The sequence below is a fragment of the Alosa sapidissima genome, chromosome 18 (assembly GCF_018492685.1).
Source record: "Alosa sapidissima isolate fAloSap1 chromosome 18, fAloSap1.pri, whole genome shotgun sequence".
NCBI lineage: Eukaryota > Metazoa > Chordata > Actinopteri > Clupeiformes > Clupeidae > Alosa > Alosa sapidissima.
Window position 1 is genome coordinate 14913802 of NC_055974.1, and position 26881 is coordinate 14940682.

The 26881-nt window shown below is 39.2% G+C and overlaps 1 protein-coding gene across 3 annotated transcripts; it reads left to right on the forward strand.

Moving 5' to 3' along the window:
- Positions 1-648: 648 nt before the first annotated feature.
- On the forward strand, positions 649-26110 carry ptgs1 (prostaglandin-endoperoxide synthase 1). Of its 3 annotated transcripts, none has more exons than XM_042070534.1 (12): positions 649-953; positions 1069-1161; positions 3723-3839; positions 8094-8234; positions 9353-9496; positions 11601-11782; positions 12455-12538; positions 15246-15492; positions 17321-17607; positions 24193-24340; positions 24494-24595; positions 25290-25413. In XM_042070534.1, the coding sequence occupies exons 1-11, from the start codon at positions 947-949 to the stop codon at positions 24556-24558; spliced, it is 1515 nt and encodes a 504-aa protein (XP_041926468.1). In that variant the 5' UTR covers positions 649-946; the 3' UTR covers positions 24559-24595; positions 25290-25413. The 3 variants fall into 3 exon arrangements, with proteins under 3 accessions (XP_041926468.1, XP_041926469.1, XP_041926466.1); XM_042070535.1 differs by having other exon boundaries at positions 24494-24563; positions 25290-25306; XM_042070532.1 differs by lacking the exon at positions 24494-24595 and having other exon boundaries at positions 650-953; positions 25290-26110.
- Positions 26111-26881: the final 771 nt, after the last annotated feature.

Here is a 26881-nt window from a genome sequence, read left to right on the forward strand (position 1 = left end):
TATATTTAGTATATTATTTATCTTCTACAGTCCTTATTGCTTAGTTGTGTTTTTTATATTATATACTTTTAATTACTTTTTCTGCTGTTAGTGAATGTGTGTGTGTCTGTTGTCTGTATGGCCAACCTGGATCCCCCCATAGAGTCATTCCTCGGATCAAGCCAGGAACATCTTCCATGACATCATCATATACTAAACTAAATAGCCTATGGAGGCTAAACTCCAAGTTAAAATAATGGAGTCTAAATCTTCATATTATGGTAGCCTAAATTAAAGACAATGATATTTGACAGGCTATTCTGTGAGTGCAGCGAATGTGTGTTGCCCAATACCTGATTTGATCAAAAATCTTAAATCCTCCTACTTTAATGGCTGGAGCCAACTTTTCATTTTAAAACCATCTTAAATTCAATTCAATATAGGCCAAATCATTTGATTTACAAATATTTTCACATTTACGTACAGTCAAAGTCATAGTCTAGAAAACATGGTCAGAAATGTAGCCTATATCTATTTAGTTTGTGGACTTGTATGGGTTAACAGGACTGATCATGTAATTCTAACTCCACCTTGTATTTATACTAGTATACAACCATTGCGTGCTTCCCTAGCCCTAGGTTGCTACATTGTAAAAAAAATACAACACGACTTTCTCACAACACAAATTGCACCACCCTCTTCCCTCTCACTCGCCCGTAATGAACTTTCCTGGATATTTTCGAGGGCTGCAACTCACCGTCGGAAAGACAGTTAGATACTGACTTCAGCAGTTTTTGGCCCAGTCAAAGTGCTTTTTTTACCTATTTGACACAATCGTCTCCGTTATTTCAATGCACTGAAATCGAGGATGATTGTTATTTTTTTATTTCAATTGTAGCCTTCTGGGTCGGCAACGAAGACAAAAACAAAATACTGCGTCTAGCCTACACTGGATTTGAGGCTAACAATGAAGGGTAACTAATAACTATTCATCTTTAATATGCCTGCTTAATCAGAAAAACGGGTGCAGTTAACTGTATTAATTTATAGCCTACATAATGGTCGTTTAATCTTATTCCTCTCCATCAGTATCGTGCATCGTGCAGACCTGCACATTACTCTTGCTGTTACACGGACAGACAATTCCAGCTGAAAAAGTGAAGACCGTCTTAAAAGGAAGCGGTAAGTCCTTTAACAGACCAATGTAATATAATGTTATGTGCACATGCAAACACACAACCGGTTGACTGGCATTCCGGCAAGTCTACCTTAAAACCAGAACAGTAAAACAAAGCTAGAGCAACAACCACTGTCACATTCTGGAGAACAATCTTCTTTTGTAACCTGTGTGTGACGAACAAGTCTGATCTTGAGCAGGGGACTACGAAAGGGTCATTCATAGGCTGTTTGTGTTGGGTTTCCCAAATGAACAAGAAAAATTATAGTTCTACTATGCTACTACTAAGCCTACTATGATAAAAAAAATATAGCCTAACAACAATAGCCTAGTTGTCATAATAATAATAGTAATGATAATGACAATGATGATAATAATAATTGTCATGATATAGGCTACAATGAAATTATTTAGCAGCACTGCAGTTAAAGTTCCGCTAAAGTGGTGGTTGAGTTATCAGCATTTCCATTCCGTTACATCACAACCACATTTCATTCAAATTTTGCCCTCTAGTGTTATCACAGCTAAACTGAGAGTGAAGCAGGAAGTCATGTTAGGACGTAATGCATACCATCCATGTGTTTGTGCTGCAGTGGACAGGCCATCTAAGGGCTTGGGTTACATTGATGGACTCAGATTGACAGACCACTTTAACAAGTGTTTTGAGAAAGTGTTGGTGTCTAACCTACATAAATGTGGTAGGCCTTTATCTTGTTGATATTGATATAGGCTACACGTAATAAATAGTCATCTTGTCTATAACCTATTCCAGAGAAATATGGCAGTATGGAATGTGTAATTCCAGTGAGAAAACTGTCATGGGGTTAAATGCTTTTCTGGCTACTGCATAAGCCCAGCTCCTTAGCCAGCTACTATGCTACCGTGCCTAAAAACAGATTAGTTAAATCTGACCAAATTTAAGTGTGTCTTGTTAAATGGTCTTTTTGCTAAACAGTTTATTGAGTGCGTTCAAACCAATCCCGGGGTTGGTTGAAAAAGATGAGTCAAATTATATCTTACAAATTATTTGTTTGTAAGTTGTAAATGACAGTATGGTAGCCTGCATGCCTGTCTGGTATCTCTGTTCATTTTCATCTCACTGTCTGAGATAGTGTGGCTCCTCTCAATACATTTATGTTTCCCTCAGCCACCAGGATGGCAGGCCATTCAGCAATGAGAGGGAATGACTTTAGTTATGATAGCGAAAGTGGCTGTGGTAAACGGCAGCAACGCCTGCAAACACAGAACAAATTGCCATTGGAACAATGTGTAGCAAAGGTAAAGACATTGTTTCCTGACAGACTATGCGGTTTATTATCAGTTTGTAAAGGTTAGGCAAAGTAGCAAAGTTAAGAATCCCTGATCAATGTACAGTAATTGGTTAGGCTGGACCAATGATTTCAAAATCGGGATTATGGATTGATCTTGAATTTCCCCTTGGGGATCAATAAAGTATCTATCTATCTATATATCTTTTATCTATCTGGATTATGTTGAATCTGCCATTTTGACACAAATGCTTTGTGAGGGCCAACACTTAACCATCACGCCACATTCTGATTTCTAGAAGTCAGTCAATTAGTTATCATGTTCCCTTTATCAGAAGAGGGAAATATTACACCTGTACTTCTGTTTGAGTAAAGAAGCAGGAGCAAACACCCAAGGTCAATAAACCCTTGGTCAATAAAATCCACCATTACATAATTAGGTAGCCTACTGTAAGTGTAGTAGTGTTTTCTTAGCCAAAGGATGTCTTTTAAAGGATGTCTTATGAGTCCTTATGGGAACTCTTTTACATCCTTGCTTGATGTCTTGGCATATTAAAAAAAAAAAGTCAATGAAGGAAAAAAAGATATAGGAGGACATTATTTTTAGACTATTCAACTATGGCCAAACTCTGAACTCTACGAACTATGTGCAAACTGGAAATTGAAGTGCTGTCAAAACAGTGCCAAACATTCCACCCAATGGGAAACCTTTTAGCAGCATGGGAAAAAAAGACGTCCTCCTTCCCAACTCCCAAGTAACACCAGTAACAAGAAAATTGCAGCTTTTTAAAGGTTTACTAATATTATAACTTTAAAGTTACCTACCAAAGTCGAAAAATATAAGTGTCCACAACACAACATGTCACCTAACTAAATCTGTATTCACAGGAGTGAATAGAAGAGACAGAAATGCTACCTACCCTTATCAAACCTGGGCTGTTTTTATCACTTTTAAAATCTGCTTGCACATTCCACACAGAACATAATGTTGACTTGCAGGCTGGTTGGGAGTGGGGGAGAGAATAGCCCATTGGAGCTGGGGGATGTCAATCAAGCAATCAATCAATCAGACAAGCTCACTGCACAGGCACTGCAATCACACAAAGGCACCACAACAAGATCATGTCAGTGTTTAGTGTTTCAATTTATGACCCCAGTTCTGTGTGTGTGTGTGTGTGTGTGAGAGAGAGAGAGAGAAAGAGAGAGAGAGAGACAGAAATCTAATCTATATTTCAGGACCTCATTTAAAAATGCATATTTCAGTGTTTGATTAGCATTATACATATGTTTTTTTCCAGTTAATCCTTGTTGCTACTATCCATGTCAGCATATGGGAATCTGCCTAAGATATGGGATGGACAGTTATGAATGTGACTGCACCCGCACTGGTTACTATGGAGAGAACTGCACCATTCGTGAGTAAAACAAAATGATGTACTGTATGTGTAAAATAAAATTGAAATGCCACCAATTACAAAATAATGAAATTCAGTTAAAGCAACACTAAAGAGTTTTTGTACCTTACAATAATGTTTCCAAAATCGTTTCAGTGGTTCATCAACTTGTAACAGGGTGAACGGCACTTCTGCATTTGCCTTGCAGCCCTCTATCGGCTATAACCGCACTATGTAAGTTTGCCAGATCGGGTAGCGGATCTGTAGTTCGATAGAATGAGACATAAGAAACTACAAATTTGACTTGCGTTTGATGTTGCAATAAATCGTACTTTCATAAATCACGCAACATATTCTACCTTGTCTGTGGACATTATTATTTGCAAAGCCGGTGCTGGATAAACAAATAGCGTTCTTTGGTGTTGCTTTAAGAGATGAATGCAAACAGACAGTAAATTATGTTTATGAAACATAATGTTAAGAGATCACTTGTTGTACCATGCGATGTTGTACCAAGCAAATCTTCTAAGCAAACACTGCTTGCCTTGCTTGCCCTGAAGACATGCTACTGGTGTTCAAGTGAGATCACTGGCCAAGATCTTGCAGGGTTCATTCACAGGGAGGAGTAAGATATAGATAGATATATACTTTATTATCCCCTTAGGGAAATTTGTCTTGGACTTCTCAGAAATTCTGACCCAATACAGACACACAGACATAGACATAAAAGGTTAATAACAGACAGTATAATTAAATAAGTGATTGAATAAATAGATAAAAAAAAATAAAAATAAAAAAAACTCTTGCTGAACCTGATGGCACTTATTTGCGGTGTTTGTTAAGGAGTGTTATTGATATGGGGATAAAGGAGTTTCTGAATCTATTCAGTCTACAGTGGGGGACTCTGAAACGCCTGCCTGATGGCAGCAACTCATATTGTGCATGCAGGACATGAGAGGGATCAGAAAGAATTCTGTCTGCTTGCTTTAACACACATTGATCGAAAATAAACTGAGGGTTGTTATACTGTTTCAGACCAATGACTTTCATGGCTGTGTGGACTAGATAGTTTAGCTTTGATTTTAATGCAACAGAAAGGTTCCCAAACCAAGTGGTTATGCCATATCTAATAATACTTTCCAAAACTGCCTGATAGAACAATATCATAATTTTTTGGTCAACTCCATACAAACGCAACCGCCGCAGGAAGTGGACTCTTTGATGCAGGAACATAACAAGTCAACGTGAGTGTTCCATGCTAGGGAGCTATCTATATAAACACCAAGATATTTGTATGATTGTACCTGTTTGATTGGTTGCTGGTGTATAGTTACTGGGTTGTGATTGCCGACTGACTTTGGGTCAAAAATGATTTCCTCAGTCTTTTTAACATTTAGAATAAGGTGGTTGGAATCACACCAATCAACAAACTGCCTTACTTCTGAATGATAGATGTCCAGGTCATCATTCTGTTGAAGTAAACATAGAATTGTTGAGTCGTCTGAGTATTTAAAGATATAGTTCCCAGGGTGCTTAGATGAACACTCATTAGTGTACAGAGTAAAAAGGACTGGTGAACTCACACATCCTTGTGGTGCCCCAGTACTAATAACTTTAATTTGGGATAGACTGGAGTTTACCCTGACCTGCTGTGTCCTGCTAGTCAGGAAAGAATGAAACCACCGTATAAGTGATGGATTAACGTCCAACACTTTCAATTTCTGGATTAATAGTTAGGGCTGGAGAGTATTGAAAGCGGAACTGAAATCAATAAAAAGTAATCGGGCATAGGATGACTTGTCTTCAAGGTGTTTTAAAACAAGATGCATGATGGAGGAAGTAGCATCGTCAGTACATCGCCTGCGTTTGTAAGCGAATTGAAGTGGATCTAATTTACCATATACGTCTATTTTATGTATGCTAACTATGTACTTCTCAAAGCATTTCATCACAACTGATGTTAATGCTATGGGCCTAAAGTCATTGTTTTCAGTGGGATTTGCCTTCTTGGGCACTGGGATAATTATGGAGCGTTTCCACAGGGCAGGGACTGTGTGTGTCTATAGACTGTTGGAAAACAGGACACCAAGCTGCAGTTAGCTCCTGTGCAAATGTTTTTAACAAAAATGGTGAGATCCCATCTGGCCCTGCAGCCTTTTTTTAACGGAATGCGCCGAAATAGGCGTTCGATGTGTTGTGGATTAATCCACAATCTATGTGTCACACTATCAATGGGAGGTAGGGAGCCCAGCTCCTTGTTACACTTCTCAGAGAAGTCCTGTGTCTCAAATCTTAAATAAAAATGATTTAAATCATTGGCCACTTTGGAGTCATCAAGTGATATAAAGTGATTTTTAGAAGGGTTCATGTTTGCAATAGCCTTCATAGAATCCCAGACTCTCTTAGTGTCTGAAGTATTAAAATTGAGTTCTAAAAGTTCTTTCTGTTTACTCCTAGCCACATGCAGTTGCTGGTTAAGTTCTTTCTGTGCTAGTCTAAGTGCAGCCTTATCATGAGTTTTAAAAGCAATTTTCTTTCTGTTGATACAGTCTTTAATTTGCCAAGTAATGTAAGGTTTGTTATTCGGGTATATGACAACATCCTTTTTGGTGACAACATTTTTGGTACAGAAATTAATATAATCTGTTATTGCCTCTGTTGCAGACTCAAGGTCCTGGCTGTGAAATATGCTCCAGTCTGTACTGAGAAAACAGCCTTTTAGAGTCTCAATACTGTCGTTAGACCACACAGACACTCGTTTTGTCTTTGGCTTGGAGGTTTTTAAAACAGTTTTGTAAGAAGACAGTAATGGGAGGCTTCAGAGTGGCAGTGTAGGTATTTTTCACATTACCATAGCATTTATCTAGTATGCTCTTATCGCGTGTAGCACATTTCACATATTGTTCATAGCCCGGTAATAGTGGTTCCAATTTACAGTGATTAAAATCACCCAGAATAAAGACCGGCGCACCTGGTGTACGTTGCAGCTGATCGTGGATACAGTCAGCTGTAAGACGCGTAGCCCTCGCTGCGTTCGCGCTGGGAGGGATGTAGGCCGCACATAGGATAATATTCCCGAACTCCCTCGGTAAGTACCAGGGCCTCAAGGATAGGCAGAGGAATTCAGTGTCAGGAGTACATACCGAGTAAAGCCGGATCTCTGTCATGTGTTGCTCAGGAGAGGTGATGTTTTGAGAGAGACTTTAATGCTGTGTGCTTTATACCTACCTCACTTTCTCTTTTCTCAGAGAGCCGTTGTGTGATGGAAGATGAAATGGGATGCATGATATATTTTCCCTGTGTGTAGCAGTTGGTTGGGGCAATAATGTACCTGATATTTTCCATCAGCATGATTTAATTTCTGGGTGAGGTACTCAGCTCACCAGAAGAAGAAATACATGAGCTCCCCTAAAAGCTTAATTTCAGAAATGTAGGGAAAATCATTTTCTCTATATATATATATGCAGTACTTTTTCACTAACCGCTATTTTGATAATCCCAATCATTTGTGTTTCGACACAACAGTTTCCATCACTGCTGGGTCCACCTATGACAGTGCACTCAAGTAATGATATTCTTTTTTTCAAAGTGAATGCCATCACTGAATACATAAGTCAAAGCTTCAGCATTTGAGTGGCCAAGCTATGTAAGCAGTTTTTGTTAACGTGTCTGCGGTAAATCATGAAATAACACACAGAAACATTTTTACGCAGAACAAATGTGTGAGCTTCTGAATGTTTTACAGTGTACTGGGCATTTGTGTGCTGTGTTTAGAGTTGGAAAGGTTGTCTATGTATAGTCAGTATGCTTCTGAAGGTGTTAGGGGCCGTTCACACCAGGAACGATAACTATAAACATAACTATAACTATAATGATGAAAGCAATCCACACTGACCAATGATAAGGAAAGTCTTTCCTCATGTTGATAAGTAAGTAAGTATAAGTATATATACTCTTTTGATCCCGTGAGGGAAATTTGGTCTCTGCATTTATCCCAATCCGTGAACTGCACACAGTGAACACACAGTGAGGTGAAGCACACACTAATCCCGGCGCAGTGAGGGGTTAGGTGCCTTGCTCAAGGGCACTTAATTGGCACATATGATGAATGTGATGGCTAAAATTTAATGGAATCTGATTTTATAGCGTTTTTAGAATGTTTAACTGTCACTCTGATAACAAAACCATTGATCACACTAAAAACAGTATCTTTTGGACATCACAAATATTTTGTTTTGTTTTTGTTGTTGTTTTTTTTGTTGTTTGTTTTTTCAGCGGAATTTTGGACCAGAGTTCGGCAGCACCTAAAACCAAGTCCTAATGCTATTCACTACATCCTCACCCACTTCCACTGGCTTTGGAATATCATTAACAGCACTAGATTGCGGGACTGGCTTATGCGGATTGTCTTGACAGGTCAGTATGCTACAAAAGAAAGTTATGTAATGGATGGGATGGGGGATCACAGGCCACAGAGATGGTGTTGCTTCACCACCAGTAAAAGTGAGGAATAAGCTGTTATAAGCGGACACTATAAGTGGTTTGATAGTTTGACACTTTCTTGCTGTCATGCTTTTTTGTAAAAAAAAAAAGAGATAATAGTAATAAAGAAATGGTATAATGCAGTCTACAGCATGGTCTCATCATGATCTATGATGTAGACTACAATGAGTGAGTGAGAGACAAGGCGTACCATGCGGTGCCGTTGGAATGCTTAATAGACTAAATATTTACAGAAAGTAAATATGCACAGTCTGGTTGAGATGAATATGACCACCCTGCCTCTATCATGATCTCTCAGTCAGTTTATGACTTTTTTCTTTTCTATCTCATAAACAGGAGGAAAAGAAATCTGTTTGTTACCACAATGCCTGTTTCAGTTCCTTCTTGTTTCTACTTATTCTTGGGGCACTTTCTCTAGTGTGCTTACTTATGCGTGTGTTGGTTTTGACCTTATATCCTGGAGATGTTGATTCAGTTAAAGCCCTATGGTGCAGTCCTGAACTTTAAAAAAACAACAACAACTCTTTTATGACTTTCTTCCAGTCTCCGCATTGTGTATAGAACCCCGGCTCAGTAGCTAGGAGGTGCTTTAGGAATGTCGGTTGAGTTAGAGGAGAGGCTGAGAGGAGTCAGAGATAGAAGATGGCATCCTGCCAAAATAACTTTTAATATACAATGGACTTTTTTTCTGAGGTTCCTGTGATTTAGCAGTTTTCATAAAAATTTCTCCTTGATACCCTGACTTCCTAAACTTTCTTTTGTAATAGGTATTCCACAGTGTAGGCCTTGATATCTTACATTACATGCTGAATTAGCAAACATAATTTTGAATTCCACTGACCAATTGTAAGAAAAACAAAACATTAAGTGTTCAAACAAGCTCTAGAAGGTACTAGATAACTCTGTGTCGCAGTACTTAAGTTACCTTGGTTCATGCTTAGATTTGAGCAGATTTGTATGCATCAAGGCAACAAAGATTATGAATGGATTTTACATTTTGCCATTTTTTCCTATTAACCCTTACCACCCAGCAAGGTCCGATCTTATCCCAAGTCCTCCAACATACAACTCTAAGTATGGATACTTGAACTGGGAATCATACTACAACACCACCTATTACACTCGTATCCTGCCACCTGTGCCAGAAGACTGCCCAACTCCTATGGGTACTAAAGGTAAGGCACAATGTCATCAAATATGTGCAAAACTGATATTTTAGTCACATATTGTCACATAGTTTTTATTTATGCCTTGTGGACTTTTGTTTTTAAAGCAGACAGAATGTAAAGCTGTTTTTAATAAGGCTTTGTTGAATAAGGATAGTTGGGTGCATGGCCATAAAGCTCTTGTGAACTTGAAAGACTATTGTTTCTTCCTAAAAATGCAAATCTTGGGCTTTGAAATGACCACTCGAAAATGGACCAATCTGAACAAACACTGTTTGTTGTGGAGTTTGTTGTGAGTGGTCATTGGCTGCGAGGAAGCCAATCAGCTCAAAGCTTGCTAAATTATTATGGGTGCCAGATAAAAATGAAGGGTGCTAGATATCTGCTAAAATACAGCATTTTATTCCACAGTCTAATGGGCTTATAAAATAGCATCTGAGCATTTTTTGGACAGACCAATATTAACATTAGAGATCAAGATATAATTTGGAATTTTTGCCCAGATCCGATTTGTCGATTTGGCTGTTCAAATTACCTTTTAAAATGTGGCCTATATCAGATTCCAGTGTGAACTGTTTGTGGTTCCGAACTGAACCGCATGCCCAAAAGAACAATAACAATGACGTCAGCTAACTCCCGCTGGCGCATAATTGTGAGAATGTCGGTGTAGATCAGTGGTCCCCAAACTTTTTCTTCCGAGGGCCAGCTCACTATGCCTGGCTCTAAGGGCCAGAGATTCGGAGTATATAAGTAAACATAAATAGCTTAGTGCTGTGAACAACAGCAGTCTACCTTAGTTGAATATTCCATTACATTTAATCATAGGCTACTGCAATTTAATACCATTATTAGCTGTGTTTATATTGCCATCATGCCATATCAGTGTAAAATGTAGCTCAAATGAAATAATACTAATAAAAAGACTTTAACAGTCCCAAAAGTGTATTTTATCCAAAATGTGTGAACTCTGAACTCTGTGTATTTGCATACACAGCTCAAGTTGTGAACAAGCAATATCCTACAAATAATTTGAAGTTCCCAAACTATGAGAGTTTTATGAAGTGCAGGCAAAAACATCTGAAATGACCACTTTCACTCACCTGATGAGAACTTGTGAATTTGTATGAACATTTGAACGAGTGAATAAAAAATAGAAATAATTATCCCAGAAAGTCCCAGAAATATGACTTGACTTAGTTAGTTATTAAAAATTGCTAATTGATACACTTCTAGAATACTTTGAGCACTAATGCAGTCAGCCTCTTGCATTGTTTGCAGGTAGGCCTACGTTTCATTCCGTTTTCGATGGCAAACGCAAAACAGCGCCAAAACAACCACCAGTGGACAAAAAGAGTATTACATGTGTACTGTTAAGACTCGCCATAGAAAATGAATGGGGGAAATTACGGAAGTTATAGTTTGACGATGTCGTACTCCCATGCGGGCCAGATGCTACAGTATATACCGCGGACATGTTTTAGGGGGCCACCCAAAATGAGGTGGCGGGCCGTAGTTTGGGGACCACTGGTGTAGATTGACGTAAAAGTCGCATCAAATCCACTTTTCTTGTTCACTCTGCAGCCACATAAAAAAAAATCAGACCTGGGTCTGATTCAGGACCACATATGGATTTGAAAAAATCAGATCTGGGCAAGATTTGAGTGTTCACACTACTTCTGAAGAAGTATGACCTGGTCACTTGATCCTCAAAAAAGATTTGGGCCACTTTTGCCTGCAGTCTGAACGTAGCCTAATGTGATGTATGTATGAGTGATCTGTTTGCATCTGTTCTTTTGCCTGATTTCCGTTTCCCTTCCTCTCTATCTGTGCCTCTACTGGGCTGACGCTAAGCAGATGGGTCCCCCCTCTTAGCTGGGTTCTGATCAAGGGGTTTTTTCATGTTAAAAGGGAGTTTTTCCTGGTCACAGCTGCATTGTGCTTTCTCCAAGAGGATTCAGGCCTTGGACAGCTCTTTGAGACTATTGTATTGTACAATTTGAAAAAATGTTTTCTTCTGTCATGTACAGTCTTTCAGGTGAGCAGCACAGCAAATAAATAAATAAATAAAGAAAGAAAGAAAGAAGGTTTCCTAATTGTTTTCACCTTTCTGTAGGTAAAACAGAACTTCCAGACCCAAAGTTGTTGGTGCAGAAGTTTATGCTTCGGGACCATTTTAAACCTGACCCTCAGGGGAGCAATCTCATGTTCGCCTTCTTTGCCCAACATTTCACTCATCAATTCTTCAAAACCCACAACAGAATGGGATTAGCATTCACTAAAGCCTTAGGTCATGGGGTAAGTACACATTATACCATACCACCATACTGGATTCCAGAATTTTAGTCACAGAGTTTATGAAGACAATGAAAGAAATTAATGTGTTGAATGTTGGTTGGCTTGAGCTTAAACCAGTGGATATAGGTGAACTACAGTAGGCCATCATCTGAATTTAAATCATCATATTTTTTAGAGTATAGAGAATTTGTGACACATTTCCTGTTTATGTTTATGTGACAAGACGTGTCAATTAATTCTATTGCCATTTGAACATATTGCAGGTTATCACAATTTCCTCCTTGATTCAATGACAGCAACATCCTTACATCCTCTATAACAAATTATACACATAAATATGATGAACCTTCTAGGGGTAGTATATCACAATTGAACATGTGTCAACATGCACAAAATTCAAAATAGCTAATTACCTGTTGGCCGTGGCTAATGCAGTGGGGAGCAATGCAATGCCTGTGTGTATGTGTGTGTGTGTGTGTGTGTGTGTGTGTGTGTGTAGGTGAAACTACACCAGACACCAGGTGTTGTGTAGACCCCAGGTCATACCCAGGGCCAGGTCTCTGTTTCTGAGTAGAACACTGAGTGTGCTTTATCAAAACCTACTTAAAAACCATACTATTACAGAAGCTTATGATTTGTGTAAAATTATATTACATGTGACTTCTACTCTAGGTGGATGCAGGACACATATATGGGGATAATCTTCCCCGGCAGCTGAATCTTAGGCTTCACAAAGATGGAAAGCTGAAATACCAAGTGAGTAGTCCTGCTAAATGAAAACACAGTGTCCTGTCTACATTTTTTCCCACGCTTTGTACATGAGAGTTGTGACCTAGTTTAAGGTAGGGACACTTCTGAAGCAAAGACTGTTATTACCTGTCTGTTTATAGGATATCTTTTTTGTTGAGAGCCACCCCCTCATCTTGGCCCTTTAATGTCATCTTCCATCTACCAAATGTTAACAATATTTAGTTTTAATTTAATGGGATTTTAATGGACTTCATCGAGAATATGAACATTATAAAGAGACAGTACTGTGTAAAAGCCTTGTTTGCCATTAGATTGGTTGTTAAACAAATATTTATTAACATTGTTAACCAAATATTTATTTCTCTGTCTTTTTATTATAATCATAGATAGACACATGAGTTATGTAGATAGGTGTGCCAAAGTTGTTTTTTTACACTATTGTACATATTGACAATAAGAAGATAAGAAACAGGCCAAATTTGAGAATATGTATACAGTGTTCAACAGCACATTCTATGGATACACTCAGTATTCTGCAGTTGATGATACATAAAAGAGCACTAAAATCTGAACACCACTATATGTCTAGATTAGATTGGCTCAAAATACAGACATGTGGTGTGCTTTGCAAAAATGTTGTACAGTTGCAGACGTTTCTATTTGAAATCTCTGAACCATTCCGCAATCTGCCTATGCTACCACTTGCCCAACACTCCTTGACTCCTATTGCAGCTATATTTCTGATGTTTTCCTCAACAATTAGCTCATGGTACATGTAGGACAAAGAAGAAAAGGCCGCACTTTTCATACAAACGTGTTTATTGCACAGACGCTTTTCGGCTTAGAGCCTTTCTCAGTGTGTTCAAGCACACTGAGGAAGGCGCTAAGCCAAAAGCGTTTGTGCAATAAACACGTTTGTGCAATAAACACGTTTGTATGCAATGTGCGGCCTTTTCCTCTTTGGTATTACTTATACGTTTGGCCAAGCACTCTCAAAAATAAATAAGAAACTGAGTGAAGCCTGCTCCTACAACACATGTAGGACAAAATCATATGGTACAGGATTATCAAATTGTGATAGATGATGTGAAAATAATCAGACAGAATCTGTACATGCAACAACCATAGCTCCATGGAATGTTAAGGTACTTGTAACCAGAGAGGGCTGAAGCAGAATAATCAAGGATCTTTGTCGTAACTGATCAACATCTTGGACAATGAGTGTCACCCACTCCACAGCACTATTGTTAAGCAGAAGAGCCTGATCAGCTGGAGACTTCGCTCACTGCCTTGCACAACTGACAGACTGAGAAAGTCATTTGTCCCCAGGGCCATTGAACTGTTCAATGCCTCACTTAAGGGAAGAGGAGAGATAGACTTCTCTGCATAGTCTGTCTGCCTCTTCACCCCCTCCATGTTTGGTACTGTCTGTCCACTAGCCACTTGTACCACTGTCCTTATGCCTCACTGTTTGCGTGCTATATTAGCACTTTAGCACATATGCATAACCCCCCCCTCCATGCCACAGCCGAACTGTGGCCACACTTATACATTTTCTTAAATAGTTAAATATATAGATATATAGACTTTACTTTACTTTATTTCTGCATTGTTGCACTGTTGACTTACTCAAGACTGACTTACTCACTGTTGACTTACTTAATGCACTATCACCATGACCACTATCACCATTGCACTACCACCATGACACTCATTCATTCATTCACACAGAGCACCTTAGAGCACCTTACCATACCTTACTATGCACAGAGAATCACAGGCTCAGTCCCTGCCTCAGTCATTGCAAGCGCCTCTGATTTATTAATCACCACTATGTGGATACTGTTTTTAGAATTGATTTAGATTAAGTGTTAGTATAATTTGTATTTTTGTCATTTGTATTTTAGTGTATTTTTATATATTGTATTAAGTGTTAGTATAATTTGTATTTTAGTATATTTAGCATATTCTTTATCTACTGTCCTTACTGCTTAGTTGTGTTTTTATATTATATACTTTAATTACTCTTTCTGCTGTTAAAGAAAGAATGTGTTTGTGTTGTATGTATGCTGCTGCTGAGACCTTGAATTTCCCCTGGGGATCAATAAAGTATCTATCTATCTATCTATCTATCTATCTATCTATCTAACATTACTTAAATGCACTTAATGCTTAAATGCAAACAGCACCTAAATAGCACATAACTCATGTGTGAGGATATCTGCTCTGAAAACAATCATTTGCAACACAACAAAACCAATCAAATGTTTCCTTTTGGATTTCAAAGTTTGTCATCCACTTCCTATTGCTTAAGGTTCCATTACCTCACACGTTCTTGCATGGATACACACATTCCTTCACACATAGCCATAAGCATGGCTGTATACATTCAAGCTAAGAAAATGGCCCTTCTGTGATGGTTGACAGGATTTGATAAATTGTTGGCAAAACAAATTTTTGGATGATGATGATGATGATTTGGATGGGTTTTTAAGCGTGTGTATACAGGATTCTTTTAAAAGTGGAATATGTCAGACCAAAAAGGCAAAAAACAATTCTAAAGGTCAAGTCCTTTGTATTTGTTTACATCACATTTCATTTAAGATTGCATAACAGTACAACACTGTCAAAGTATCATTTTGCATCTTTTGTAATCTAACTCTTATTGTTTAAAGCATGGCCTTATTGTTATTTATTTTCATGCTCTGAAAAGCTGCTGAATGGTGAGATGTACCCGCCAACTGAAGCAATGGCAAAGGTTAACATGAGCTACCCTCCAACTGTGGCCCCTGAGAACAGACTGGCAATTGGGCAGGAGGTTTTTGGGCTGCTGCCCGGCCTCAGCTTGTATGCCACGCTATGGCTGCGTGAACACAACCGTATCTGTGACATCCTGCTTGAAGAACACCCCACCTGGGATGATGAACAACTCTTCCAGACTGCCCGTCTCATTGTTATTGGTAACTATGGATTTTAATCCTATAACACAAATGGTGTCACTATTAAGTGTATTTTCAATTAAAACATTATAGTGTCTCCTAAGATTTAGTTTGTATAAGTATGTTTTTGACGTTTTAGATTTTATCCGTCAGCTTTATCATTGCCCTTAAAGAAATGTCAGGCTTCTTGCGCAAGAACAACAGTTGCCGCAAATTTTTCACATGCAAATTAGGTTTCAGGCAAACAGTTGCGGTTAACTTAAGTAAGTAAGTATACTAAGTATATACTCTTTTGATCCTGTGAGGGAAATTTGGTCTCTGCATTTATCCCAATCTGTGAATTAGTGAAACACACACAGTGAACACACAGTCAGGTGAAGCACACACTAACCCGGAGCAGTGAGGGGTTAGGTGCCTTGCTCAAGGGCACTTCAGCTGTGGATGTGGGCATGGGAGAGCAGTGCTCAACCACTTCTCCCACCCACATTTTTCCTACTGGGTCGGGGAATCGAACCGAAAGCAAATTTGTAGCAATGTCACCAGAGGTTCACTGGAAGTTTGCCATTATTGGCTAAGTGTGATGTCAAATCACTGGTGAACACATTTGCCACTAGTGGCAAACATCTCATTGTTGCCAGAACTTTGGAAGTTCGCCTGTAGAGGCCAACATTGGCAAACCTCAAATCACCCACAAGTTTGCTGCAAATCTGCCACAAACATTTAGTTTTTGTAAGGGTGAGGCTTTGTGCTGCTATGAGTCCAAAAAGCAAAATACTTTTGTACACCTCTTACAGACAGGTGCGTCGGAGAAGACCAAAGGTCACCAACGCATAAAAGAGAGAACTCCAGCACACTGTTCACTTTGTAAGCAAATATATTTATTTTAGCAACGTTTCGGTCAAACGACCATCATCAGCACCATTTTTTTCCTGAAAACAAATAGCCTACCAATGCACATTGCTGAAATAAATATAATTGCTTATGGAGTTAACAGTATGCGGGAGTTCTCACTTTGCTGTCATCTGCTGTGGGTAAAATGCCCATGTGGTCAGTATAAAGTCCACGAATTTACAAAAAAAACATGGAAAAAATATATATTTGAAAAGACAAAAAAAAAAAAAATGACTCAAACATTACTTAAGTGTCCATTAGTTTGTATACTACAAACAATTAAAAAAGGCCTTGGTAAAGGTCCAGAATGTTTTATCCAAGGCGTAGTTGGGAAGTGAATCTAAGTGATTATCTACGTAGAGGATGATTACGTAAACCGCTGTACCACCACAACCCATTTGCCATTAACAGATCCCCAGATATGAGTGACTGTTTTCCCCAACTAAAGAAAGCATCTAGACTTTGGGGAAAAGTTCACTCTGAAATTGGCAGCATCATCCATGCTGCAAAGAAAATAAAATCCCTTTTGTCTTCAGTCTGGAGTTTCAGTTTAATTTAAATATTACAGCAACAATCTTGCATCTGCATTTAAAGCAACACCAAAGCACTTTTCCTCTGTCACATGCATGCTATTTGTTTATCCAGCAAATAACAATGTCCACAGACAAGGTAGAGTATGTTGCATGATTTTATGAAAGTATGATGTATTGCGACATCAGAAAAAGTCAAATTTGTAGTGTCTCATTCCATCGAACTACAGATCCGCTACCCGATCTGGCAAACTTGCATAGTGCGGTTATAGCTGATAGAGGGTCGCAAAGCGAATCCAGAAGTGTCGTTCACCCTGTTACGAGTTTATGAACAACTGAAACGATTTTGGAAACATTATTTTAAGGTACAAAAAACTCTCTGGTGTTGCTTTAAGATGATACTACTAATAATTGTGTGTTGTTTTTAGGTGAGACAATCAGGATTGTGATTGAAGACTATGTCCAACATCTGAGTGGCTATCTACTTCAGCTGAAGTTTGACCCAGAACTACTATTTAGTTCCCAGTTCCAGTACCAGAACCGCATAGCTGTGGAATTCAACCACCTGTACCACTGGCATCCTCTCATGCCAGACAGCTTCCACATTGATGGTGATGAGATCCCTTACTCCCAGTTCATCTTCAATACATCCATTCTCATCCACTATGGGGTGGAGAAGCTTGTCGAGGCGTTCGCTCTCCAGCGGGCTGGACAGGTAGCTATTTGAAAAGTCTTTCTGGTCTATGTCTAGGTCATCTCAGTAATGAAAAGCAAAATGTGTACTTCTTATATGGCTTGCAGATACAATAAAAAAAAAAGTGTAGCTGACGAAATCTGTACTATTACTTGGTACACTCATGATAACTTTAAATAGGACAGAAGATAGGAATGACATGTGATAGATGTCCACAAGCACGAATTCCACGAGACAAATTAGAACAAACCATTCCGGTAAAAATATTCTTGCCATGTTTAAATGCTGCAATATTTCCCTTAATAGCTATCTCTGGCAATTCATTTTTGGATGACTGTAGATAGCTATTTAGTCTAGCCTACGTCTTCGTAGATAGGCTAGGCTAGATTATTAGGCCACAGAATAAAACACAGCTGCTAACGATCATCCTCCACAACCATGAGGATCTAATGGTAAACGTTATTGTAAAACCAACTGTTAGGGCCTACACAAGTGGTCAGCATATCTCGGCCAATATTTATATAAGTATAAGTATATATACTTTTTTGATCCCGTGAGGGAAATTTGGTCTCTGCATTTAACCCAATCGGTGAATTAGTGAAACACAAACAGCACACAGTGAACACACAGTGAGGTGAAGCACACACTAATCCCGGCGCAGTGAGCTGCCTGCTTCAACGGCGGCGCTCGGGGAGCAGTGAGGGGTTAGGTGCCTTGCTCAAGGGCACTTCAGCCGCGGCCCACTGGTCGGGGCTCGACCGGCAACCCTCCAGTTACAAGTCCAGAGTGCTAACCAGTGGGCCACGGCTGCCCCAAATGACAAATCCTAAAGCTCTAACGGGGATTCGAACACTCAACCTAAGAAACACCAGTACAAGGCATTATCCCACTGAGCCACTAACAATCATTTGATATTAAAATTTCAATTTTGAAGCTATTTGTAACTATGTGTAGCCTATGCAATCCAACTGTTGTAGGCATGTTTGCCTACCACTCTGCAGTCCCTTGCCTACCATGCTGCCTACCACTCTAGTTGTAAACAAACTGTGATGTAACATTAGAACGGAGGTGTAAAACCTTACCAGCTGACTGCTACATTCCTGCATGGTTCTGACATAGTTTGGAGCTGTGTTTTGGGTCATTGACCACATTGTGGAGGAAACTGGCTTCAACCAAACACTGCCCACACAGTGTGGCATGGTGTTTCAAACTGGAGTGATGGCCCTTTCCTCCAGATTCCTTTGGTTCTGTATAAATTTCCCACACCATCAAAGCATTCCAACTTTCCCACCACACTGCCACCCCTAGACATCACATTCTCTCCATCATGCTTGACAGATGGATCAACACTCCTTCAAGACTTTGGTCTGCGTCTCTGAACACCTTTGATGTAACACTTTGTGTTCCAGTCTTTCTCCAATGACTGTCTGTGTTCTTTTGCCCATCTTTTTTTTATTGGTCAGTCTGAAATGTGGCTTTTTCTTTACAATTCCAGCATCCTGAAGTCACCTCTTTGTTGATATTGACAAACTGGTGTTTTGCAGGTACTATTTAACAATACTGCCAGTTGAGGACCAGTGAGGCGTCTCTTTCTCAAACTCCCTCCTCCTCAAACACCCTCCTCTCTCTATTCAGGTTAAAGTCAGTTTACACTCTTCTGTGAAAGTGGTAGTGCACAGTCTTGGTTGTCCCTCTGTGCCTTCATTTCTCAGCATAGATTGTCAAGTTTCAGAAGAAAGTTTTTTGTTTCCAGCTATTTTTCCAGACTTTATTTTATTTAAAATTATGTTCCTGAGTCATTCTTTATAATGGGAATGGCTATTTAAAAAAAAAAAAACACTCGCCTGAAAATGCTCTATTTTGAAAATGCTCTATTTACAGTAAAAAAAGTAATTAAGAAATTCCAATCAACTGGAACTGTGACAAATTTGTCTGGACAAAATTCGAAAGCCATTATTGTTCAGTTACAAATGTAAAAGGCTGAGGCTTCTAAATGCTATTGGGACTCTGCCTACAATCACGTTCTGTGGTCAGATGGACTGAATATTGAGCTTTTTAGCAACAAACACTCATGGTGATTGGGTTTGTCATACATAGAAAGATGACTATACTTAAAAGAACCCCATGCCTACTGATAAGTATGGTGGAGGATCTGTGATGTTGTGGGGCTGTTGTTATTCCAAAGGTCTTGGGCACCTGAGCAAAGTCTGTGTCTCTGCCAAGACACTAAAAGTGGGTCATTGGATCATCAAGCAGCTCATTGAACCATGACAAATTTACAAATCAACACAAAAATGGCTTACTGAGCACAAAATCAAGCTTCTGCCATTGTTGTCTCAGTCTTCTGATCTGAAATCCATAGAAAACCAGTGGGGTGAGCTAAAGCACCTCCAGCCCTGCCTGAATGGCTTTGTCCCACCCTGTGGCCATGTGCTTCGGTATGTAAAGAATACCAGGGTTGCTTTTGACAGGCCAGGGGCTGGACACACCCTCCATCTCGTCACAATGAAACATTGTTTTTTCTCAGAATTTTTCTTTCCGAAAAGGTTGGATTTTTTATTTTTTATACCTCTTTTTACTCAACTTTACCAGAGGTGCCAATAAATGTGGAAGGCACTTACATCAGCCATTTCCTGCTATAATCGTAATTTACCTGTATGTCTTTTATAATGTTAGAAACATCCTTGATTTTGAGGGAAAAGCTATAAATTACCCCAAACTTTGAACGGTTGTGTTTGTCACCTACATTTTGGCCTTGAAACTAGATAGATAGATAGATAGATAGATAGATAGATAGATAGATAGAAAGATAGATAGATACTGTACTTTATTGATCCCCATGGGGAAATTCAAGGGTCTCAGTAGCATACAGACATCACACACAACATGCACTTACAGCAGAAATGGTAAACATAAGTATAAGTATAAACATATAACTAAACTCCACTGTACAATACAGACAGTACAAGATAAGAAAGATAAGAAAACTAACAAAACTAAATACTAAATACACTATATAAATTAAATTAAGAAAGTCCAGTGTGCTTGAGGGTGATCAAGCATAAGACGCTTGTAGTGACAGGGCCGGGACTGGTAAGGTGCTCAAGAGAGTGAGTGTCATGGTGAAGGTGCAAAAAGTAGTCCAACATTAGTCCAACAGTGCAACAGTGCAAGAGTAAGGTCTAGAGACCAGCATAAATAATATGGACAAATAGGAGAGTAAAGTATAATGTAGACAAGGTAGAGTAAAAAACTATTTCAGTGCAAGAACAGGTTGAGGTAATAGGGTTATAGCCATTCATTCATTCAGTATTGTAGCAGAAGACTGACCGCAGCCATTGATCATGTGTGCTAATATAGCATGAACAGTGTAGCAGTAAAACAGTAGTGAAAAACATTAGGCTGTGTACATTAGTAAAACAGTAGTAAAACAGTAGTAAAGCAGTAGTGGGCAGTCAGTACTCAAACATGGAGAGGGTGGAGAGGCAGACAGACTAAGCAGAGAAGTCTATCTCTCCTCTTCCCTTTAGTGAGGCATTGAACAGTTCAATGGCCCTAGGAACAAATGACTTCCTCAGCCTTTCAGTTGTGCATGGCAGTGAGCGAAGTCTCCAGCTGATCAAGCTTTTTTGCTTTTTGATAGTGCTGTAGAGTGGATGACATTCAGTGTTCAAGATGTTGATCAGTTTGTTTAGGGTCCTTTTGTCAGATATTGAAGTGATGCACTCCAGTTCAGCTCCCACTACAGAGCCAGCCTTCCTTACCAGCCGGTCAAGTCGCCCAGCATCCTTCTTCTTTGTGCTTTCTCCCCAGCATACCACTGCATAGAAGAGGGCGCTGGCCACAACAGACTCGTAGAACATCCTGAGGAGCTTGCTGCACGTATTGAAGGACCGCAGTCTCCTCAGGAAGTACAGCCTGCTCTGTCCTTTCTTGTAGAGTGCATCAGTGTTGGCTGACCAGTCCAGTTTATTGTCCAGGTGGAGACCCAGATACTTGTAGGTGCTTACCACCTCCACATTGACCTAGTGGGGACACATGACCCTGAGTTGTTTGTCTTTGGGAACCCTGCATGCCTACCACATGTGAATCTGTATGCCAGTCACAAGACTTAATGGCATAGGGTGGCCTTATGGAGCAAGGTAGAACTGATTATTTTAATTTTTTTCACACCAACAGTACTTGGTAACCTTGAGAAACCAGAATTCCCCTTTAAGGCTCCTTCATGCTCCCTTTACATAAAAAAAAAAAACAAATGTTTCAACCAATGTGACTGTCACAGCCCACATACTTCCATGCCTCCTTTGCATTGGCATGGATGTTTCTCAAAGTGTGGTCCGGGGACCACTGGTGGTCCGCAAGCTATGATGCGTTGTTTGCAATATTGAACCAACTTGTATGTAAATCCAAACAGTTCTGCAACACCGTCTATGTAAGATGTGCAAGTTTAAATCATATGAATCCTCTGGCACAATAAGCAAAGTGCAAAGACAAAAAGCAAGATGGTTCAGTGAGTAGGCCTATTGTGTAGGCTAATATACTGTTAAAGTAGGTCTATTGTGTTGGCTAATATACTGTTAAAGTAGGTCTAATCTTTTTTTTTTTTTTAGCTAGGTGGTCAGTGTGTTTCTTTTGTATTGGTTAAGTGGTCCTCCCTCTGAAAAAGTGAACTGAGAAACACTGATGTAAGCAATATATCCACTAGAGGGCATCTAAGAATCAAATATGGCAAAAGGGATGTAGGTCATAATGACAACCTGCATAATGATGGACAACAATCCTCCACATTTATTTCTATCCCTGGTGAACTTGAGTAAAAAGAGTTAGCCTAAAATAGTCTATTTCCAATTTTTCTTAGTTTGACAATGAAAACAATGAGGGGGACAATCCAACCTTGACGGAAAGCAAATCTAATGAAGAAAAACACTTTCATTAAAAACATACACCATAATTATTGGCACCTGTAGAAAATCTTGTAAATACAAGGTAACTATTTTTATTCAACTTCTTGAATTCAAGTGTCTATGAACTTGGCTGTCCATATTTACACTAACAACATATTTGCAGTTACAACAATAATTAAAGGGACACCAGGCAACGTTTTCGTGTTAATTACTCATCTTCGTAAGTCGGTATATGGTTAAATTACTCATTACAGGGCGAATGAAGACTCTCTCACCCGCCCCTACTGCCTGTAGGAAGAATATCCCGCTTGTAAGTTCAGTGTATCGTACCCACCGACCGAAGCAGGATCAGTTTACATCCTGCATCCACAGCACAGAGGCAGACTAACGAAACGCTAGCGATTGTTGCAAACGTGTGTATAATGGCAGAGCCGGCGAAGAAGCAGCGAAAACCCTTGACGGAAGATGCAAAGAAAAGGAAAAGAGCTTCAGACCGAGTGAGGGGGAGTTTCGTAGAGAAAAAGCATCAGGCTTGCCTGGTGTCCCTTTAAGATCTAATCAATTGAAACTAAGCGAATCGCTTGGAAAATGATCTACATTTTATCTTTCTTCCATGCACAGTGAGGAGGAAGTTAAGAGGGGAAAATATTGCTGTAAGGAAATTTTGTTCACCAAAAATTAAAAATGTAAACAATCCAAATTCAGTTACCTATACATGGATTTCTATGCAACGTCACTAAAACTGCACCAATTCGAAACCACGATGGTTAGAGAATGTTCAATATGTTCAATATCCCTAACGGAATGCATGTCTTCGCCAAAAATGACAAAATACGATGTTATATTAATAATGCAAATGAACGGCAAACTCTGAAATATAGTCTGAAATGAGATGTTATTGTCATTGAGACAAAAAATTCCGATTGTAGCTTACAGCAGCCGACTATTTAGGTTAAGTTTATAACATTGTGGACGGCCACCAAGTGTCTTCTGCCCCACGGCTGCGCGCGCATCTAGTTTTGTTGGTAAACGGGAAACCCGTGTATAGACCTCTGAAGTTCATCTAAAAAGGAACCAACGCTGCCATCTTGACCCATATAAGGAGATCCGGGTGTTGAATTGAAGCTAACTACCTTAGGCAAGTTACATTGTTACATTACAAGTTAGCTCTGGGGTAGCAAAAATTAAAGTGTGCCATCTTAACGTACCGAAGATCACAGTATCCACTCAAAGGCAGAGAACAAAAGTGTGTAGAGCAAAACGTCTGCATTTCCGATTTCTTTGTCCGCGCAAGAGTTTAACAGGTGCAATAATTCAGAATCCCCCATGTTATTTTCCCATAGGGAAAATCTCAAGATACCGGATCTCGTTATATGGGCAAAGATGGTAGCATTTTTGCAGGCGAACTTCAGGTCTGTAGGAACTGACAAAAAGGTTGCATTCAAAATGTATTATTGACGTGTCAGAAGGTGCTGAGAGAAATATTGTGTGCAGGTGCACCTAAATGAAAACGTTAGGTACACCAGAGTAACTAGTGTACAACATTATTCTGTTGGCTTGTCGTTTGTCAAATAACACACATGATTTTACCCAAGGCACAAGTGCAAAACATCACACTTTTTCGTTTTTAAATTGTGTACTTACACTATTTAGGATGATCTTAATAACAAAAACCCTCATGAAGTGACTGTTCTTCTTTCAGATAGGTGGTGGTAAAAATATTCATCCTGTCATAATTGGTGTGACAGAGAGTGTTATTCGGGAATCGAGAGAACTCCGTGTGCAGCCTTTCAATCAGTACCGCAAACGCTTCAACCTGGAGCCATATACATCATTCTATGATTTAACTGGTAAGTACAAAATGTTTTTAACTTTTAAGATTTTTAACGCAGGGAAATAAAAAAATCCCTGAATTGATTTGTGGTGAGTTGACAATATTTGTAAACTTTAGAACAAGCACAAACTGATGGAGGTAAGGAAAAACACCTTCCTTCTTTTAACAGAAAGAAACCTTGAGCTGAACCCAGCCCAGTGGGGGACCTGTCTGCTTGGGCCTGATCCAGGGTGACTCAAGTAAAGTCAGACAGTAAAGCCAGCTTATGAATGTAATAGTTCCACAACTTACTATGGATCCTAAGGCCTACTCATAGGTGTAACTGGTGACATTTCGCTGTTGATTACATGTCATTTAGGACTAAGGATCTCGTATAAAAGACAGAAAGCACTCAATGACAATTGAGCACAATTTATTGGAAGAATAAAAAATAAATATTGAAGTAAGTGACTGGTAGTAGATAACTAGACAGTTATCAGTCAGTCGGTGTCACGAACACTGCTCCACCACACTACTGTATACTAACATACAGTGCCCAGGTCAAAAGGTCGAAACTATGAAATAACATACATGGAATGATGTATGAGCAAAATAAAAAAAAAGTAACAAAGCTAAAAGTTTTTATTTAATGACAGCTTTTTACATTCTTTGAACATGTCTATTGTTTTTCCAACGCAGTTCAGATCAACTTCCGTATGACGCAGACCACATAAGTCATAAATAAAGCCGCACCTCATGCATATGTTCTGCCCCTTTACTATCACCTCTAATGTTTATGTTGCATACTTTTAAGGATGTGCACGGCCGATGTATCAAATGAATGCAGGATACGTTGACAGCCTTGATGTATATGCATTGTTAATAGCAATTATATCCCAGGCCAATGACTAGTTTTTACTCTGTACATGGCATGACAAAATAACCTTCTGTACTTCTCTTGACTTTCTGTGACATTTTATTTCCAGAAAATGAAGAGACTGCACGTGAGCTGGAAGAACTCTATGGGGACATAGACGCCCTTGAATTTTACCCTGGACTTTTGCTGGAGAAGCCTCGATCAGGTTCAATATTTGGTCAGAGTATGGTAGAGATGGGCGCTCCATTTTCCTTGAAAGGTCTGATGGGAAATCCAATATGTTCTCCTGATTATTGGAAACCCAGCACATTTGGTGGTATGACAGGTTTTAACCTTGTAAATTCTGCCTCACTTGAAAATCTGGTGTGTCTGAACAGTAAGTGGTGTCCATATGTAGCTTTCAGTGTTCCCTCTCAATCACACTCTGAAACTAAACAACAGCCATCTTCTTTGAAGCCTGAACTGTAGTCCCACTGGTAATACATACTGTGCATCACTGTAAAGATCATTTCTTTTCCAACACATAAAACACAATAGTTTTCACCCACAAATTCACAACCACAGAACAATATGTTTTTATTTTTATTTTCTCCATCAGAACAGTTCAATAAATGCACTGCAAGGAATGTGATAATGAATGGCCAATGTTGCCACTGGTTTACACATAGGCCTTAATATACATGTTCATATTATTGAGGAGAATGATTTTAAAATACACATGTCAATATATAACTCAATAAACAATTACATACATGTGTTTAGATGTCCTTCAGTAAATAAATAACAGCTCAAGATTTACTGGTTTAAAGGTGTACCGTCACAGGGAAGCTACACCAGGTGAGTTCCATTCGCGTTGCGTCTGCTGCAACAATAAGCTTCCACTAGAATCAATGAAAGTAGCTACACAAGACGTGATAGCGGCACGTACGTTCGGAAAAAAATAGACCAATCCAGAGCCTTATAGATAGAGACCAGTTTTTAAATGGATTTTACACGTCATGAACGGAACGCATCAGTTACACACCTAGTGTAGCTTCCCTATCACACTGGTGTGATGGGAATGTTGGGAAATTAACGTTCTAAAGAATATCTGGGTTCATTGAATTCAACATAGAATTTTAGAACCTTGAATTGTTGCGAAACGGAATCTTATGTTAGAATATTAAAAAATCTACACCTTTAATGTGCAAATAAGGTGTGTGGTTTTTAGCTTGGTTGGAATCGTTTGTTGGAGTTGGTTTGTTCTCTAGTTCTTCTGACTCTTTAAGACGAATGGTGAGCTGATCCACTCCCGGTTCAGCCCTCTCTTTTGCAGAATAAATGCTGATGATTCTCAATATTACAGTATGGATTGGAGGGGTGAGCTCTGTCAACCTGAACGCCCTCAACAAGATTATAAAGATCAGCAATGAGATCATCAGGCGATAAGAGGAGCCACTCAATATCATCCATAAGAAACGGACAGTAAAGAACGCTTCAAGGATAGCAGAGAAACACCACCCAGAACCTCAATCCCAACTTCATAAATAGAATCATAAATAGATAGAATTATAAATCATCTGTCAACCAATTTCATAATAAAAAAAAACATTCTGTTTGTCATGAGTAACAGGGTTATAGAAAGGTAACCTGGTAAAACCAAACTCAGTCTGGACACTCACAATTGTGAAAGCTTTCCAATATTAGCATGCTGACGGGCAT

Excerpts from the sequence above, each read along its gene's own strand:
- ptgs1 (XM_042070532.1), top strand. Across the intron at positions 1,162-3,722 it reads GACCGTCTTAAAAGGAAGCG|TTAATCCTTGTTGCTACTAT; the intron begins GTAAGTCCTTTA and ends GTTTTTTTCCAG. Across the intron at positions 12,539-15,245 it reads ATGGAAAGCTGAAATACCAA|CTGCTGAATGGTGAGATGTA; the intron begins GTGAGTAGTCCT and ends TGCTCTGAAAAG.